The sequence below is a fragment of the Pezoporus occidentalis genome, unplaced genomic scaffold (genome assembly GCF_034315485.1).
Source record: "Pezoporus occidentalis ecotype Australia unplaced genomic scaffold, CSIRO_AGI_Poc_V1 ctg2, whole genome shotgun sequence".
Lineage (NCBI taxonomy): Eukaryota > Metazoa > Chordata > Aves > Psittaciformes > Psittacidae > Pezoporus > Pezoporus occidentalis.
In genome coordinates, this window is record NW_026913855.1 from 8412922 (window position 1) to 8431324 (window position 18403).

The 18403-nt window shown below is 45.0% G+C and overlaps 1 protein-coding gene across 1 annotated transcript in view; it reads left to right on the forward strand.

Moving 5' to 3' along the window:
* PHLPP1 (PH domain and leucine rich repeat protein phosphatase 1) overlaps positions 1–9607 on the forward strand; it is a 140152-nt gene extending 130545 nt beyond the window's left edge. Inside the window, exons 14-17 of the mRNA XM_062617741.1 lie at positions 1957–2061; positions 2998–3192; positions 5367–5595; positions 7536–9607. Of these exons, the coding sequence (XP_062473725.1) occupies positions 1957–2061; positions 2998–3192; positions 5367–5595; positions 7536–8657 (1651 nt within the window). The 3' untranslated portion in view covers positions 8658–9607. The remainder of the gene's footprint in view (positions 1–1956; positions 2062–2997; positions 3193–5366; positions 5596–7535) is intronic.
* The last annotated feature ends 8796 nt before the right edge of the window (positions 9608–18403 follow it).

An 18403-nucleotide genomic window follows, 5' to 3' on the forward strand; every position in this document is an offset into this window, starting at 1 on the left:
TATATCTTCCTTCTGCATGTGAAAGGCAGCTCTCCATCTGTGCCCTGGCAGGATGCAAGCAGGTAGTAGGTTAATATGTATTTTCAGTGCTGGAGAGAAGAGTCCTGTCATGCATGCTTGCTTTTTTAATATGTATGAGATCTTAAAGGAGGCTTGCATGGTTAGGAGGATGTTACCAAGCGATTCATTGGATGTAAGAATTTTCAGTAGGAAATAAAATGAAAACAAAAAAAAAAAACAAACCAAAAAAAGGTGCTGCTACACTGATTTTTAGGGAAGAACATCTGGTTCGGTTGTAACAGTCAAATTAAGGGGAAAATAAACTATGCTGTCCAGAAGCCCTAGCCCATATTCCCTGCATAGGGTGTGCTGCTCAGTATCGTTCCTTTCTGGGCACATGGTCTATCTGTAGTGGTGCCAGTGAAGGAGCTGAAAGCAATGCATTAAGGTAGCTTTTTTTCACCACTGCTAGGAAGGTTTGAGATGGCTCTGGGCTCTTGACCTGCCCAGGAACCAGTTCAGTTAAAAAAGAAACAAACAGAAAAACCTTTCTGATCCAAGTTCCTCTGCCATAAAGGATAAGTGCCTTGTATGAGAAGTCTACAAAGAAAGTGTGTTTGCTCGTGTGTGTGGTATAGTGCAGATGCAGATAGCATTTAAATCTCTGCTACTTCAGAAGAAACCCAGATTTCCAGTTGGATCTGGGGTCAGATAATCTTTTCTAATGCTCAAGTGAGATGTGTGCCTCTTGTTTGACACACAGGGCTGCAAAACCAGCGGCTTAAAACACCGGTGGTTCTAATGTTGTTTATGTAATTTGTTTGCTTTTTAATCTGTCCTTGCTGATGCACACATCCTGACTGTTAGTGTAAAAAGAAATTGAACTGGATGTGACAGTACTTCAGGTTATTTGAAGAAGGCTCTGCAATGCTGGAAAGACTTTTCTGTGTGTTCAGGTCAGGTGGGGGTTTGGATGGAGAAAAATGAGTGCTCAGAGTGAACAGTTAGACCTTTCTGCTTGTGCCCTTTTATGATTCATTTGGTTCATGAAAGGTTTGGCTGCCTTTGAAGTGTCTGTGGCGTGGGGGGAGCTCCCTTTCCCTGCCTTTGGAAGAAAGCAGTAGGGAGCAGGGGGCAGGTCATCTCTCCCCAGCAAAAGCAGGGCTGTGAAGAGCAGGATATAAACAGGGAGGGCTGGGCCCTTTTTAAATCTTTATTACCCTCTGTGAGGTATTTGAAAGTTGGGCTAAAGGCTATGTTGGTAGTAAATTGGAAGGTAGAAGATCAAGGGCCTAAGTAAAATTTGGCCTGCACAACTGGGGAAGACAGAAGGGCTGTGCCTGCTGTCTGCAGGCTGTACCATAGGCTGGCTCTTGCAGGTTGGTGCAAGACCAGGAGGGAGCAAATTTGTTTTGTGGGCATTTTCATGGAAGGCTATTATTACACATTGCTAGTTTTAAGTAATTAAATGTTTTCCATACTTCCCCCCTTTTCTCTCTCCCCCCATATAGGGGATGGTGTGGGACATACAGGAGGTTTCATTTGGGTACAATGAAAAGTGCCCAGAGGCTTGTTAAAATGGGTAGGAGAAATGTGTAATTTATGAAGTCACTCCCCTGTACTGGCTTTCATCAAACTAGTGACAAATTTGCTTTGTATTCCGACTGGGCCAGGTTTGAAACAAACAGCTTAGGGGTGAGGGCAGGGAAAGAAAAGCTGGCTAAGCAAAACAGTGCAGCTGACACCCTCATAGAGGCTCAGTTACTTACTGCTTTTTTGTTGTTTGTATACAGACATTTAGAAGTAACCACTTTGGGTGTCCTGCTTCATTTTCTTTTATTAAATGTATTACTAAGAATGGGGAGGGAGGGAAAAAGGTGTTATCTTTGTATTTGAATCTGGGTCATATCAGCACTTCAATCCGTTGCATCTTTTCCCTTTCCTTTTTCCCTGCAGCAATATCCGTTGCTTCAGGATCGACCAGCCCTCGGCTGGTGATGCTTCAGGAGCACCAGCAGTGTGGAGTCACGGTTACACAGAAGCATCGGGCGTCAAGAACAAGTACGACCTGGCATGGTTCTCGTTATACAGCCATCATCCTAGCAGCAGACCGCCTCTGTGCTGATGATACAAAGAAATGCTTTTTTCAGTCAAAGTTTTGGGGAGGTTTTGGGCCTCAGAAAGCCAGGGGCCATGCCATGACTCTATATTTGTCTACTGGGCCCCTGGCTAGCTCTCCACTTTGGTCTTTGTTAGGGAAGTTGCTAAGATACGAGTGTAACCGACACATTTTGTCTATGCAAGACTCCGGTACTTGCAAAAGGTCTGAGTGTTTAAAAGCATTTTCCTCTTTGCAAAGCTGCTTTATCTTCAACCAAAGGATGTTTACCAAGCAAATCAGAGATACTAAGAGAAGAGACAGAATGGCCAAAACTCTGAATATTCATGGTGTACAGAGCTCCTGTGACTAAGGCAGCACTTGACAAATAATGTACCAAGAGTCTGCGAGTCTCTGTGTTGCTGGCAGTGTGATGAATCTTTCTTTGTTCCTTAAATACCTTTTTAGAAATCTACTACCTAGGTTTCTGTAGTAAGTGCCAGCATGTCTTTACTTACTGTTAAGGGGTAATTTGGTCATTAGCATGTTAAATCACAAGGAGGATGGCTTTTGGAGGAGCAAGTGCAGTTTAAACTGATGTTATTTCAGAGATATTTTTCCCCATCTTTCTGCAAATAAGAGAGTTGTTCACATGCTGAAAAGGAGAAAAAATCCTTAGGGCTGGGCTTGAGCTACCAGCGTAGTTCTCTCCACATCTTAGCACTGTGGTGGGCCTGACTCTTCTCCACAGCTCAGAAAGCAGTCCCAAAATGTGTATGAACAGAGGTGGTTAAAACTAGGACTCGGACTGGGCTGCATCTCTCTGGTCAGAATGACAAGATGAGAAACTAGTCATAGGTAACAACCTTGATGTTCTCCTCTTTTGTTATTTTTGCTAGGCTGTGTGTGGCAGCACTTTCAGCCAATAACTTCTGCGACAACCGGGAGGCGCTTTATGGTGTTTTTGATGGGGACCGCAATGTGGAAGTGCCGTATCTGCTGCAGTGCACAATGAGCGACATTTTAGCAGAAGAGCTGCAGAAAACAAAGAATGAGGAGGAATACATGATCAACACTTTCATCGTTATGCAGAGGTGAGTCTTGGATTTGAAACCTCTTTTATCTTGTGTATGCTCGCTGGGCAGTTTATTCACTTTCAGGTCAGACACCTGCTCTTGCTTCAAAAAAATGTGAGAGGGAGAAAAAAGCCTTGGGATCTGGCTGTGGTGCTTTCTTTTATTGCTCATCTTGGGAATATTGCTTTCTGTTCCTTCCGGGTGTGAGGAGAAAAACTTCAACACCTCCCCACCCAAACAAAAACAAAACAAAACATCTGCAAAGTTACTCAATGCTCATGACTAAGTGGTGCGTGGAGGTTTATTCCTTTCTGGTATCTTCTTTAAGTCTTACAATTCACAGTTGCTGTAACCAAGTCAGTGGTATGAATCTCTTGATCATGTTTTAAACTTCCTTACTATTACTGGCTGCAAAGCCTGGGCTTAACCTTTCTGTTTCTCTGTACCAATTCAGGTCATTTAAAGCTACACAAATACTGAAAATGTGTAGTCTGACTCCTTAGAAATGTCTGTATGCTGTCATCCCTTTCACCTTAGAATATTATTTGAGCAGGACCTATCCAAAGAGATTGTGCTATGATAGCTGTGAGTATAATGGTAGCTCTTTATAGTGGTTTGGAAACTTGTGTGCATGCTGTTCTTGACAGAAGAAGAAATTGTGCCTTGAGAGACACTGAGTGGAGTAAGAAGAGAATTGAACAAAGGAGAATGAATCAGTCAGGGAAACAAAGGAGAAAGCAGATAAGTAGCTTAGAGGCTGAGGAATCAAGTTAAAAGTAGCATTGCTTGTTGTGGAGTTGCTGTACCTTTGGAAAGGAAAAATACTGAAGTTCTGGTATCAGGAAAGATACGGAAGCAGTAGAGTGGTACAGAACCTTACAAACACGAGAGAAAATGCTTCCTTCCCATAATTGCTTATAACAGTGCTTCAGACCACTAGTTGAGAAGGTGGTTGCTGTATGCTTAAAATGTTCAAACATAATAACAAATTTGAGTATTGAAAGTACTTATTACATGGCTTTGTTTACTACTAATGCAGTTTCATAGGAATGTGGCTTTCCGACAAAAAAATGCTGCTTTTTGGTTTTGTTTCTTTTTGGTTTCAAGTCAAAATAAACTGACCACCTTTGGAGAAATACTATTCATTCCACTTGCATTTAATCATTCATTGAGGATTATTACAGATGATGCGCAACACTCCTGAAGTGTATTTTTAAAAAACAAAATGAAGCAGCACATTGAGGCTTGGTTTCAAATTCAGTGGTGCATTCTCTCCCCGGATTTTGAATTAAGAGTTCTTGCCAGCTGTATCTAGCCTTAATACAAATGTTAGTAACCTTTGTGATTTGCTTTCTAGTTGCTGTAATTCCCAATTACTATAGGAGAATGTCCTGATAAACAAGCTACAAGGAAGGATGGATGGTTTTTCAGAGTCTAGTATTGAAATGAATTTACATTCCAATGATGGGACTCTGAAAACTTCAGTTTTATCCATAGATTTTAATTTTTTTCCCCAGTACAGCTCCTGTTATAACAGTAGGCTTAAATATTTCAAAGAGCCTATTTAACAGGTGTGCCTTCTTGTAGCAGAGTAAAAGCCACTTGGTGCTTTCTTGGTCATCATTTAATACTTTGAGAGTATTATTCTAAAGACATCACAAAGCAGTGAACCTGTGCCTTCTGATTTTGCTCCAAAATCGAGTTTTTACAGTTAGAATTACTATTTTCTGTAGCTTCAGAAGTCAGAAAGAACAGCTGGATAACATGAACCCCCTTTTTAAGCTCTACATGTATTAAATTAATAGTCCTCAGTACTTTTCTGGCCCTCTTCGTTTCCTTTGGTCTGACCTTTAAAACAAATGTTTTTAACAGGTAGAGGAAGACATCTGTGCAACTCTTAAAAGCGTAAAGATGTTATTGTTCTAAAATTGAGCAGATTTGAGTGTCCACATACATGGATATACCCCATATACTTGTATGTGTAAATAAGCCCTTGCCTGAGAGTTGCACATGTCTCTGCAGTGCTGCTGTAGTGTCACACTCTTAAGTGGGGACTTTTGTTTCTGTCCCAATGATCCAACAGAGTCAATGCACCCAGTGCTTGTGGTTGCAGAACAGCGGCTGTTTCTCCATAGTACCCATAACACTTGTTTTCCAGTTAAAGGACAGTCACTGTTTTGTTTAAATTCCAGGAAACTTGGAACAGCTGGACAAAAACTTGGAGGCTCTGCTGTGCTTTGCCATATAAAACATGATCCCATGGACCCTGGTGGATGCTTCACACTAACCTCAGCAAACGTGGGGAAGTGCCAAACTGTTCTCTGCCGAAATGGGAAACCTCTGCCTTTGTCCAGGTGTTACGTGATGAGTTGTGAAGAAGAGCTGAAGAGGATTAAGCAGCATAAGGCCATTATCACAGAGGTTAGAGAACAGTTAGGGACTGTTGCAACTTGCAGCTTTCTTGGAGAGCATTTACACAGCAATGCATGAAACTACATGCTGATGTTAGTGAACCTCCAAGACGTAGTGGGAATGGTGTGCATTCCAGAGTTGCACTTTTCCTTTCAAGGTGATTCATATCATGTCGTCAAGTTATCATGTGATAAAAGTTGCTTTTCCATCCCATTGCCATGCTGGATTTTGGTTAGCTTCAGAGAGTGAGCAGCTGTGAGCATGTTGCACTGAAACAGGAACGCAGACACCCTCCTCCTCATGGGAAGAGGAATTGCTGTGTTGGAGCTGTCATGAAGAGCCTCTGTAATTGAAAAGGATGACAGGGCAGAGCACTTGGAGCAGTGCTGTCCTTCCCTTAGGAGGCTCCTTGCTCCTGGCAGGCTGACTTTGCTGTCTGAGCTCCTGCGTTCACCGAGCTGTCCTTTGAAGGGCAACTGTCAAAGAGAGCACTTGCCCAAAGGAAACCCCTTCCTGTGCTCAACTGAACCGTGAGAGAGAAGACTTATTTGTTCCCTTCTTACAAGCTTGAAGCTACAGCTGTCAGTTTTGCTTTGCCTTGTGTGACACATGCGCAGGAATAGGTAAATATTGAATCCTCCTAATGGTGGAGGAAAGGGCAGAAAACTCATTCCTGTATGTCTGTGAGCAGCGTGTGTGTATGTGTGTGTGGTGGGGAGGTGGAATAAGTCATGTGCCTATTGATCAAGCCAGGGAAAGGTGGCAGCTGGGATCTCAAACGTGACAAGTTGGGAGTCACTCCAACATAGCGTGCATCACTGAGGCACGCTTGTTGTAGAGGAAAGGGGAAATTTTTGCGCTGAATCTGAAGATGACTCACTGATTTCATGCATAAGTTGATGGCTTATCACTTCTGTCAGCCTTCTAATGGGGAAGTTAACAAGGTTTTTTTGTTCTTCCGAGTGGTTTTAAAAGGGAAGCTATTTTTAGTCATAATTCACATTTCTGTGGTTATCTGCTTTATAATAATCAGTGCAGTCATCAGCTGGACCAAATGAGTGTAACTCTTCACATTTGTTGTTCTTCTCGAACACGCAATTAGCAGGGTGCAGCTATCCCTAGCAAGCTGACAGATAGCCAGGCTTGCTGGTTCAGACACTTGCACTGCTTATTCTGAGAGCTTGGATTCTAACCAGGATAGGATCCTGAGATTTGGACGTGCATGGGGTTTATTTCTCAAATACATCCATTTTTACTGATGTTTTCCCTTCAGATACTACTCCTCCTCCCCTTGGAAATGTCATGTCTAAGTGGGAATGTAGTAAGTAATTGGGGCATGTAAAACATTTCACTACAGCTCAGCAGACTGAAAAATGCAGACTTGCTGTCTGCTGCATTTGACTTGCATGCATCATTTAAAGTCTTTTTGCTTTTTTTTTTTTCTAAATGAACTTTTGTTTCTGAAGTGATGAGCCAAGATGAAACCTATGAATGTTACAGCTGCAGGAGAAGAGTCATAACTGAATGACCTGCCCCTGTGTCAAATGGAGCTGTGTGTGGCTTTGCCCTGTATAAGGCCAGATATAGTGGGTGGAGGAGGGATAAGTCTGACTCACTGGTAAAACATTAGTCCAGTTGGCTTTCACAGCTGCAGGAGCAGAATAGATGGCTCTTTGTTGCAGACTTCTGCTTTGTTGGTCTGTGCATAGGTGATGCTGATGATAAATCAGTAGGGTATAGGAGGTGTAGTGCAGGATTGCAAACCAGCCATTGCTGTGCTCTAATCCCAGCTCTGTCACCTCCTTGCAAGTCACTTTGCTTTTGTGTCATCTTGTCTGTAAATGGCAGCGTTGAGGGTACTGCAATAACAACTGTCAGTAAGACACAAGGAGATGCAGGTGCTGTGTATCCCTGCTTTGTTTCCAATTTCCTGTCCTTTCTAATTTCAGGATGGCAAAGTGAATGGTGTGACTGATTCAACAAGAATCTTGGGGTACACCTTCCTTCACCCAAGTGTTGTGCCACGTCCTCACGTCCAGTCCATCACCTTAACGCCACAAGATGAGTTCTTCATTCTGGGGAGCAAGGGGCTGTGGGACAGCCTCTCAATGGATGAAGCAGTGGAGGCAGTCAGAAATGTGCCTGATGCACTGGCAGCTGCGAAGAAGCTTTGCACTTTGGCCCAGAGTTACGGCTGCAACGACAGCATCAGCGCTGTCGTGGTTCAGCTGAACGTGACAGAGGACAGCTTCTGCTGCTGTGAACTTAATGGGGTCCCACCCCCTAGCCCAGGCATCTTCCCCCAGTCTGTCAACGTGGTCATCAAGGACAGGCCCACAGATGCGCTCGGGATGCCATCTTCCAGCAGTGGCATGGCTTCGGAGATCAGCAGTGAGATCTCCACCTCCGAAATGAGCAGTGAGGTGGGGTCCACGGCATCCGACGAGCCTCCCCAGGTGGCCATGAACGAGAACAGCCCAGCCTACCCCGGGGAGCAGCGCTGCATGCTGCACCCTGTCTGCCTATCCAGTTCTTTCCAGCGGCAGCTCTCCAGCGCCACCTTCTCCAGCGCCTTCTCCGACAACGGCCTAGACAGCGACGATGAGGAGCCAATCGAGGGGGTGTTCACCAATGGCAGCCGCGTGGAGGTGGAGGTGGACATCCACTGCAGCCGAGCGAAGGAGAAGCAGCTCCTCCAGGTGCCGGTGGAAGCCAGCGACGAAGGTATCGTCATCAGCGCCAACGAAGACGAGCCCAGCCTTCCCAGGAAAGCTGAATATTCTGCTACAGGCACAATAGGGCGCCGGCGAGGCAATGGTTCTGTGGCTCCACAAGAGAGGAGCCATAACTTAATTGAAGTTGCAACAGACGCGCCGCTCAGAAAAACAGGGGGCTACTTCGCTGCTCCGGCACAGCCCGATCCCGACGACCAGTTCATCATCCCACCAGAGCTTGAAGAAGAAGTCAAGGAGATTATGAAGCAGCACCAGGAACAACAGCAGCAGCAGCAGCAGCAGCAGCGGCAGTATCCGATGGACCACCTGGCAGACTATTACGACACACCACTATGACCCACTCTATTCACTGCTCAGAAATAAACTAACAAACAAGGAGACTTGAGTGCGGGACCCAGTGGGTTCACATTACAGCAGGGGTTTTCCTTATCCTTTTCCTTTATATACTTCCTTTTCCTTATCCTGCCACTACAGATAACTGCAGCTTTTCAGTTTGTTAGGTTTAATATTCATTGACTTTCTTCTAGAGACGCTTGACTGATAAAGTTTAAAATAGTTAACCTTCCCTTAACATATCACGTGTAAAAACAAAAAACAAAAAATAATAAAAAAAAATAAAAAGGTTTAATATATTGCTGAGAAACAGATGATGATGTAATATTTTTTAAAACGGCTTGTTTGTTTTGTTTGAAAAGCAGGGCAGTAGCCAGTGCTAAATGATTTAAGTAATATTGTAATACTGTATTTCTTTGAGAGAAAAGGCTTTTTTTGGTCTTGAAAATGATAGACATTTGTAGAATATGGAGACTAACTCCTAGGAGTTGCTTTACTCTTTCAGGTGACTTAAGTCACTGAGATTCACTAATTTTCTCTGAGAGAACAGTTGATTGGGGAATTCCTGTAAATAGCTCAGTGTTGTATAGTGATGCTTACATGTTTTGTAGCCTTGGCATTAAGGACACAACCTGAAAAACTGACCTTTTTTCTTAAGCGACTCTTTGGGCCATGGTCATTAAGCATTACGGCCTGAGTGGCTGTGTACAAGTTAGCTAGAGCTGAGGTGGTGTCGACCATTTAAAGAAAAACCCACTTTTTCCTCTGGTCTCTCTCTTTCCTTACTTTTACAGACACGTTTTGTTTGTGTTCCTTACTGCTGCCACAACCAGCATGATTGTATAGAGCTCATTTGCTGTAGAACATTTACATACCAAGAGTTATATTAAAGCCGAATGCACAAATGAACATGTCATAATTTTTGTTATAATAAATATGAAATTTACACCTGATGTCTGCTTCTATGTCTGGATAGCTGAGCAGCAGCTTTCAAACAGTAGCTTGCTGTTGTTCATCAGCGTGCTGCTGAGTTTAAACCAAGTGCGGAAACTCCTTCAGCTCGTTCACATTTTTACACTAACTGCAGAAGCTCACGTGTACTTTTAGAATTTAAAGGCTGTGCAAAATGGCCTTTAAAAGATACAAAACAACTCTCTGAGGAATTGACCTGTTTCTGTTTTCCTTTCTCAGTACTAATTCAGCATTATTGATTTGCCCTTTGCCACAGTATTGACAATGCTACAAGACTGAAGAGGAGCGGTGCTCTGACTCTGTCCCACTGGGACCAAGTAACTCAAGATAGAAATGATGAAGAAGGGATAATGTGAGCGCTAAGAAAAGGGAGAAAAAAACAAATCAAACCATTGGGTGTGGAGAGAAGAGGGGAAAATGTAAGGAGAAGGCGGAAAAGTGAACTCAAAGCTACCTACATGAACTCGAACATGTTGAATGAACATGAGTTCAATGGCAGTTTGACTTGGATTACAAAAGGGTGTTTTTGTGATTCCTGTGGGAAAGGAGCAACACCCTTTTCCACTATTTCCTCCAACCAACTGCTCCATTTTACTTGTCACACTTTACAAAGCTGAATTAGTGTGTGATCCTGACAGTGTGTTGCTCCTGCTTGACATTTGGTCTGTATTTTGGGAGAGGTCTGTGGTAATAGGCTGTTGTCCTTATGCTGTCCTAGGGTGAAATAGCCAAGTTAGGACAGGATTGCTGTTAACAAGAGATTTGGAGTTTCCTTAAATAATAACAGCAGAGGAGCAGACATGAAAATACCTGGTTTGGTAAACGTTTGTAGCGCTGTCCACTGTAGATCTACAAGGTTGTACTTTATTGTAATTTGAGCTTCAAAATCTCTCTTTTCTTAAAGAAACCTCATTAAATAATGCATTTAAACAAAAAGTTTATGGCTTGCTGGCTAGTAACTCTTAGGTGTTCCTTGGTAAATGGTTTGTGTGTTGCAGATTTTGACTGATTCCTTTCCCTTGGTGTCCTGGGAGATTGTTACCTGTTTTCAAGTTCTGTTCAGATGTTGCTTGAGGGTGAAGGTGATAACTTGCAAGGACACTGCCATGGCCTAGGCAAGTGAGTACACGTTTAGAGTTTCCTGAGGAAGCTGGAAAATTCTCTGTACCTTAAAAGGAAAGAAAAGGCCATTCTCTTCCATGTAGCACCTACTGCTGCATGGGGGCGTAGAAGGGCTTGAATTGATTCAAGCAGAGCAGTAGGATTCAAAGGAGTAAACAGAACAGCAGCTTTAGCCTGGGCAGCCTGATTTCCCTGGACACTGCCTGTTGTCAATGGAGATGAGCTTTTCTAAGAGGAGAAGGCACTCCGGTCCTCAAGCAGTTCTCAGCAGTGCTGTTGTAGGGTTGGGTCCCTCAGTGCTCTGGCTGCAGGGGGTGCTGTGTGGACAGAAGTTGGTAAAACACTGTATCTTGTGCTCGGCTGGAGCCAGGGTGTCTTGGTGTCTGCTAAATGACTGTGCTTTGCTTTTTCTGCTTTAGCGGCCTGCTTTGTTAATTCAATTGACTTACTTCAGAGCCAGTTCAATCCAATTCAGTGCACTATTGTTGGATTAATCGATTTGTTTCTTACTGATTTTTTTAACGTGCATGCTTGCATTCCTTGCAGTGAGGATTTCATGGACTGCTGCATGAACCAAGCTGTTCCTCTTGATTGCTTGCATTGTGGTGAGGGATGTGCTGTGTCCTGCACTAAAGATGTAAGTAGTCAGATGACCTGTACCTAACAAGGCTGCTGCTTCTTGTGCAAAGATGAAAGCTAAAATCCATCTGCTACTTGAGAACAAGTAAAACCTTTTGCACCCATTCAAATCAAAAGATTGGGGTGGAAAAACTCTAAATATCTCATAGACTAACAGCAGACCCAGGGAAGAATCAGGATACCATTTATCTAGGACACTAGTGGGGGGAAAGGTTCCTTGTTAGCTTCAAGTCCCTGGTTTAAATGTTTGGTCCCTTCGTTACCCCAAACCTTTGATTTATACTTCCATTCCTGTCGAGTTCAACAGTTCATCCTTTCGGTCATCCCTTCTCAGGCTGACAAGTTGGGATTCACCTGCAGTTCACTTGGATGCCTCATTCTACCTTTTATCTCCTGTAGTGAGCTAGGCTTGCCCTCTAGGTTATGACTGAAGCAGGATCTGAATGGAGCAGACGCTATCTCATCTTTCTCCATATTTCCTTAATATTGTGAGCTGAAGGGAGATTCTTAATCCACAAGAGAGAGCTCAGCAGGAGCATGACACCGCTGCAGCACTGAGGAAGCTGTCGTAACTGCAAGATGACAGAGACTGGGATGGGCAGGGCTGGTTTGCTCTCCCGCAGGGGGATCTGGCACCGGAGAACCGGGCAGCTGGGTTTCCAGCCACAGAGCCTGCACCTCAGGTCGAGGAGAGGGGATGAATTCGATGGTACCAAGGCTGGGAGGTAGTGCCTGCCTGTGGATGAGGTTTAGCTGGCTCTTACTGCCCTGTAAGATCAGTTCCAGTGTCCTGTTGCTTGTTACAGCCCCGTATCTCTCACGTTTTCATCTGAGCTTGTTCTTTCTTCCATGTCAACTTGTCAAAACATAAGCAAACAGCCAAAAAGAGATGTCCTACCAGTGGTTCTGTGGGATTGCCTTTGGAGGCCTGTGTTCAGGGTATGCAGGTGACTCAGGGTCCCAGGGACCACAGGAATGGGGCTGTGGAGGCCTTCTGGTGCCCCTGGTATCAACTGGGATGCAGCCCTATGATGGAACCTGGGCACTAGACATGATGCACAGCAGGCTCTTCTCTCCCCTGTCAGATTAAGCACAGCTGCACCAAGAGAAATATGTGTATTTTAACGGTAAAGTTGTCAGTATTGACTCACAGAACAGATGGAATTGTTTTGCTAATTAAATGTATGCTGTTGAATGTTTTAAAGAAACTTGGGATGCAGAGCTAGGAAGGAAGGCTGGTGTAGCAGAAGTGTGCGACTCGGTGACTTGTGAATAAGATGCTTTCTCGTTGTAATCCCTCCTACGGCATCTTGTAAAACAAAGAAATTTAAAAATAATTAAATATTAAGAATGTTGCAGTAGGTGCACATGCAGTTAGGACTTGGTCCTGAGAAACAGAATATGCCCGTAGAATTATAGAATATATAGAAACATTGTGCATAAAATAGTGCATTGAATAGAAAGAATAGAATCGCACAATGGTTTAAGTTGGAAGGGACCTTAAAGCTCACCTAGTTCCAACCCCCTGCCATGGGCAGGGATTCCTTCCACTAGCCCCGTCCGGCCTTTCCTTGAACAGTGCCAGGGTTCACCATTCTGCGATTCCATGGAAATGTGTCCATGGCCCATCCTGCTCCCTGGCCCCTCTCCAGGATTGGGGATGTGTGGGGAGGGCATCTGCAGCAGTCAACCTTCCCCCTCCTGGTGATCTGTGGCTTGCACTTGCTTGAACCAGGAGCAATCTCCTTGTGAAGATAAGAAATGGCTTTCAGGCCTCCCCTTTTTTCCGATTAAGAGCCGAGCTGTTGCGTTTAGGGTAGGAAAGGGCGGATTGCTGCTGTCTGCGCTAACTGAAAGCTCCAAGGGCTCCCCCTCGTGTCACCGCAGGACGGGACCAGCACTGCTGCATCTTCATCCTTGGAGTTAAAGGAGGGCGTCTGATGTACTCGCGCACCCCATCGTGCGAATCAGGCAGGAACTGCAGCGGGCCGGAGGAGCCTTCCTTCAGCTGAGCACACAGCAGCAACCATGACATGGCGGGTACCTGCTCCATACAGGCCGAGGACCATCATGCACACCCCAGCCTCCCCGAGCCTTAGAAGTGATTGCCACAAATCTAAACAAGGAAAGGAAGGAAGAGGGAGCCATGGGAGCTACATCTGCTACTGCTTATAGAGCATCTGCAGTGCTGGCAGGTGAGGAGATGGTCTTGGTGAGCTCTCAAGTAGTCTTAGTGACTGGGCAATGAAATCTCGATCAGACCATGCCTTATTTATTTAGACCAGTAACTTGACTAATCTTCAAGCTGAGCCACCACAGTGTAAAATCCTGAATCTCCTTCAAGCTGCTCAGGGACACAGGGCCATCTTGTTAGGGAGCTGCTTTTGCAGTCTGAAAGAGGGCAAACCTCCTTTTTACTGTTTGCGCTCTCTATCCCATCTCCCCATGGTGATCAGGAATGCTAACCAACCTCCACCTAGAAAACCTTATACTCACTAATTTCCTGTCACCAGCTCTTCCAGTGTCTGATGGCTTCTGTTGTTGTTCTGTGCTGAGGATCCTGCACTCAAATACTGAGTGTTTGGAAGTCACTGTGGTCTTTTATGCTTGCAGCTTTCAGGTTGCTGTGGTGTGAGTGAGAAGTGGCATAGGTGTGCAGATGATAGTACAAAGCTCTGCTTATATCTATAAATCTGGGTACGGTGGGAAGCCTATGAGCAATGTGTATATAATGCACAGCTGAGAAACGCAGATTTTTACTAAGCAGCTGGACACATTCAAGCCACTTTTTTTCCTCCTGCGCTTCCATTGTCCAGATTTATCCTGGAAGGTACTACAGGATACCAAAAACTCAAGGTTTTCATATAGCTATAAATGCCTAAACACGTCCATTATACAGTTTCTCTTGTAGTAAAGAAAGTAATATATCCAAGTTTTTCTGAAGCCTGTTTAAAACACAGCCTTTATCTATGTGCATCTCTCACAAACCTTTCTACACCCTTCTGAGAAACTAGTTACCTGTTAAAGACGTGCATGCCTTTCCCTCACTTGAGTTCTTTGACATGGCCTGAGAGTTTTGGGAATGCAGTAGCAGGTGCAGGTTTGTGTGCAAACAGCATCACTGGAAATGGAAAGCCCATTTGTAGCAATGAAGGGCATCTTGTGATCTGCCGATTTTGCTCTGTCACACACCAAAACCAATTACATCAAAAGCACTGACAACCCGCAGACCTTGCAAGGAGCCTCATGTTTTATTTATGGAAGGTGATGGTGAGCATCTGTGACACTTTTTGTGCTGTGCTGGCATTAAGCTGCTGCAATACACTGAGCACCACCTTTTCCTGGATGAGTAATGACGAATGTCATGGCTGTCATAAGCAATGCGGTCACAGTCCCCTTCAGTAACGTACTTCAGTCTTGGAAAAGAAAAGGAGATGCCCGAGTTCTGCAAATGTAATTGAGAGATCGGAATTACCAAAGGCCTGCTGTGTATCTGTAGCTTTACTCAAGTTATGCTGAATGTAAGTTGTGAAGAAAACCTACCAGAAGAGTAACTTCAGTGAAGATAAATCTGAACTGGGAGCAAAATGCATGGATTATGAAAGAGCAATTTCCATTCAGGCTGTTCTTTGGCACTGTAATCCCTGTATGTACTCTCATCACTTTAAAACAGTTTGTCCTGTAAGCTGTGATCCCAGTTTTTCTCAGCGCTAAGCCTTTAATTCAGTTTCTGCTGTTGCACAGCCCGTCTGTGATCCTAGTTGTTTCTCCGCGTCGGATACACTCGAACTCTCCTGAAGAACTAATGGGAAAAGCATAAACTGTGATAAAATTTAATACAGTCCAGGAAAGTTTTCTTAAACTCATGAAGAAAACTGGAAAACTTGTTTGTGCTTATCTGAAAACTTCCTTTTGGTGGATGGCACGAGGGTGCTCAGCAGCAGGAAGGCAGTGCCCTGACACATGGAGGTCTTCCAGCAGCACCAGATATACAGTGCCAAACACCTGAATTATTTGGTGAGTGTAAAGGTTGCGCTAAGCCTGTCTGGAGCAGTGAACATCCTCTCTCCTCTCCAGCATCACGCCCCCTCAATTTTGCCTTTTACACTGAAATGAGACACCTGTGCTTTTAGATGCTGATTTGCTCCGTTCTCGACAAGATTCCCCCAGAACTGCCTTTATGAACCCCTAGAATGAAGTTTACTCAGCAGTGGGATGCAGAATAAGGTGACTGTTAATTGTGTTTCTAAATGTTGACACCATAACTGTCTTGTGCCCTGTTTCCCCTCCAGACCAGGGCATGGAGATGTGATTTTTCAAAGGGAGATTGTTTTTCTCCAAGGCTCTTCTGTGCAGAGGGGTCTCTCTGTGGACAGTTAATGGCCGGGGAGCTCAGCTGGAGGGTTTGCTCTCAGACTAAAGCTGTTTGTTCCCGTGTTGCAGGAGACAGGTGCAAATGGATGTTTTAAATCCAGAGGGGCTGGCTGAGCGTCTCACAGGTAACTGAGATAAATGAGCTGCTCAGCTCACCCCAGCACCTTGCACTGGAGACCCACCATCTGCAGTGGGGCTTTTCTCCTGCCAGGCAGTTCCAGTTCACCCTGCCACCCACATCCATTTCCTACCATCTCCAGGGATGGTGGCCATTTTATTCTTTTTGAAGGTTCAGAATAGGCTTGGTGTGCCAGAGGGTTTCCCACTGCACCCGTGGTGGGGCCCCCGAGGCTTTTATGTTGAGAGAGGGCCATGCTGTCTACCTACAAGACAACCTCTCAGGGAAGCACAGATTTGACATTTGCTATCACCATTTCCCTTGCACCGGGTGGTAAGTTGATGGTGGTCATAGTGGGCAAGCTGGATACACCCTGAGGATCCCTCTCAAAGAGGGACTGAGGGTGATGATGACTGTGTGAAGTGCTTTGGGTGCAGGGGCTGCTTCAAAGAAAAAGGTGACCTGAAGCAGTACATGCTTGCACAGGGCAGGCAGCAGGGAAAGGCTTAAAGAAATGACAGGGCTGATAGAGCCATTTGTCCTGCCTTTGTTTGCTGATCCCACTGCAGATTATTGTCCCGTACTAAGTGGCAGCCACTGTGCAGAGGTATCGGTGGGGCACAGCCATCTGCAGCAGAAGGTGGGAAGGCTAATCTGTCCCGGAGGGTAGGACCACCTGCAGCGGCAGCTGGGAACGACAGCCTGTTGCAGCCTTAGTCATTACGTGTGTGCCAGAAAATCCCTGCTTTTGTGTTACACCTTTGCAGCTCCCACGGTAAAGGTTTTCAAGTCTTGTTACAGTTAGAAAGCAGGGTTGTTTGGATCGCTTTGATGGTATATGGCTTGCCCTTCCTAAGGGGAAGAAAATCTGCTTCTTCCCTGCCCTGCTCCTCCGAGGAGTATTTCTTGGATTTTGCCTTCTCCTCTCCTACGCTTCCCTCCAAGAAGGTGACTGGAGGAAACGGCACCAATGTGTATTTCCTCTTTGCAATTCTTTTCTGGTGATCTTTCTTCATGGTGGCAGGGAATAAAACAAATTTGAGGCACAAAGCTTGGCAATCACTGGGCTTTGGCTTTCTTTGTGGTCCCTGCAGAGCTTCTGGACCTCAGCATGTGGATGACACCAAGCTGAGTGGTGCAGTTGGCAAGCTCAAGGAACGGGATGCTACCCAGAGGAACCTGTGTCTCAGGACTTGAGGATTGGGCCAGTGTGGACCTCACAAAGTCCCAGCAAGACCCAGTGCAGAGCTTTGCACTGGCAATCACCAGTATAGGCTGGGAGATGAAGGGATTGAGAGCAGCCCTGCAGAGAAGGACTTGGGGTACTGGTGGATGGAAAGCTGGACATGACCCAGCAGTGTGCACTTGCAGTCCAGAAAGCCAACTGTACCCTGGGCCACATAAAAAGAAGTGTGGCCAGCAGGTCAAGGGAGGTGATTCTCCCCCTCTACTCCACTCTCATGGGACCTCACCTGCAGTGCTGTGTCCGACTCTGGAGTCCTCATTACAGGAAGTATGTGGTCCTGTTGGAGCAGGTCCAGAGGAATCTCACTAAAATTGTCAGAGAGATGGAGCACTTATCCTATGAAGGCAGGCTGAGAGAGCTGGGGTTGTTCAGCCTGGAGAAGAGAAGGCTCCAGGGAGACTTTATTGCAGCCCTTTAATATCCTTTAATATATAAAGGGAGCCAATAGGAAATAAGGAGAGAAACTTTTTACTAGAGCCTGTAGTGACAGGACAGGGAGTAGCAGTTTAAACTAAAGAGGGTAGATTTAGATGGGATATAAGGAATAAATGTGAGGCTGTGGAGGTTAGAAACATGAAGGGATTGTGAGTGCAGGGAGGCAGCTGGGGTGAGGAGCTGAAAGAATGTAATTGGCACCAGACAGGATGCACAGGGCAGTGAGTGAGCTCCATAATCTCCAACTGGGCTCCTTTAAGTAGCAGCTACTTTTTGACTCTTTGTCATGTAATGTGCAAAATTGCTTCTGTTAACAGGAAAGGGACCCAAAATGGATTGACTGTGAGGAACCCAAGTGTCCAGGGAAGGAGCAACAGTCCACAGTGAAACTTTGCACACCTTTTCCTAAAGACTGAATTACCTTGCAGCAAACAAGGCCTTTACCACACACACAAGGACAAAAGAGACAGAAACAACACTCGCAGAGAACTATCGCTATTGCAGTGATGGCAGGCAAACATTTAAGAATGAATGGGGCAGAGTAAGAAGCCTTGCTATTGAAATTCATATTTCACATCTGTTTAAGGACTGAGTTAAGATTTATACATTACCTGCAGCCTTTGCTTACCTTTTGAATGTTTCACTTCAAGGAGCTGTTTTTTGTTGTTTGTATAAGTTAATAACAGTGCATCACCATGTGACCAAGCCTGCATTCAAAATGTGCAAGCTGTAGAGGTAGCGCAGGAAGAAGCACGCAGGCAGAAATGCCTAGCAAGTGGTTAGCTGCAGCTGTAGCTGCGTGACAGCCATCCCTGTAGCAGACCCTTCAGCTGGTTACAGCAT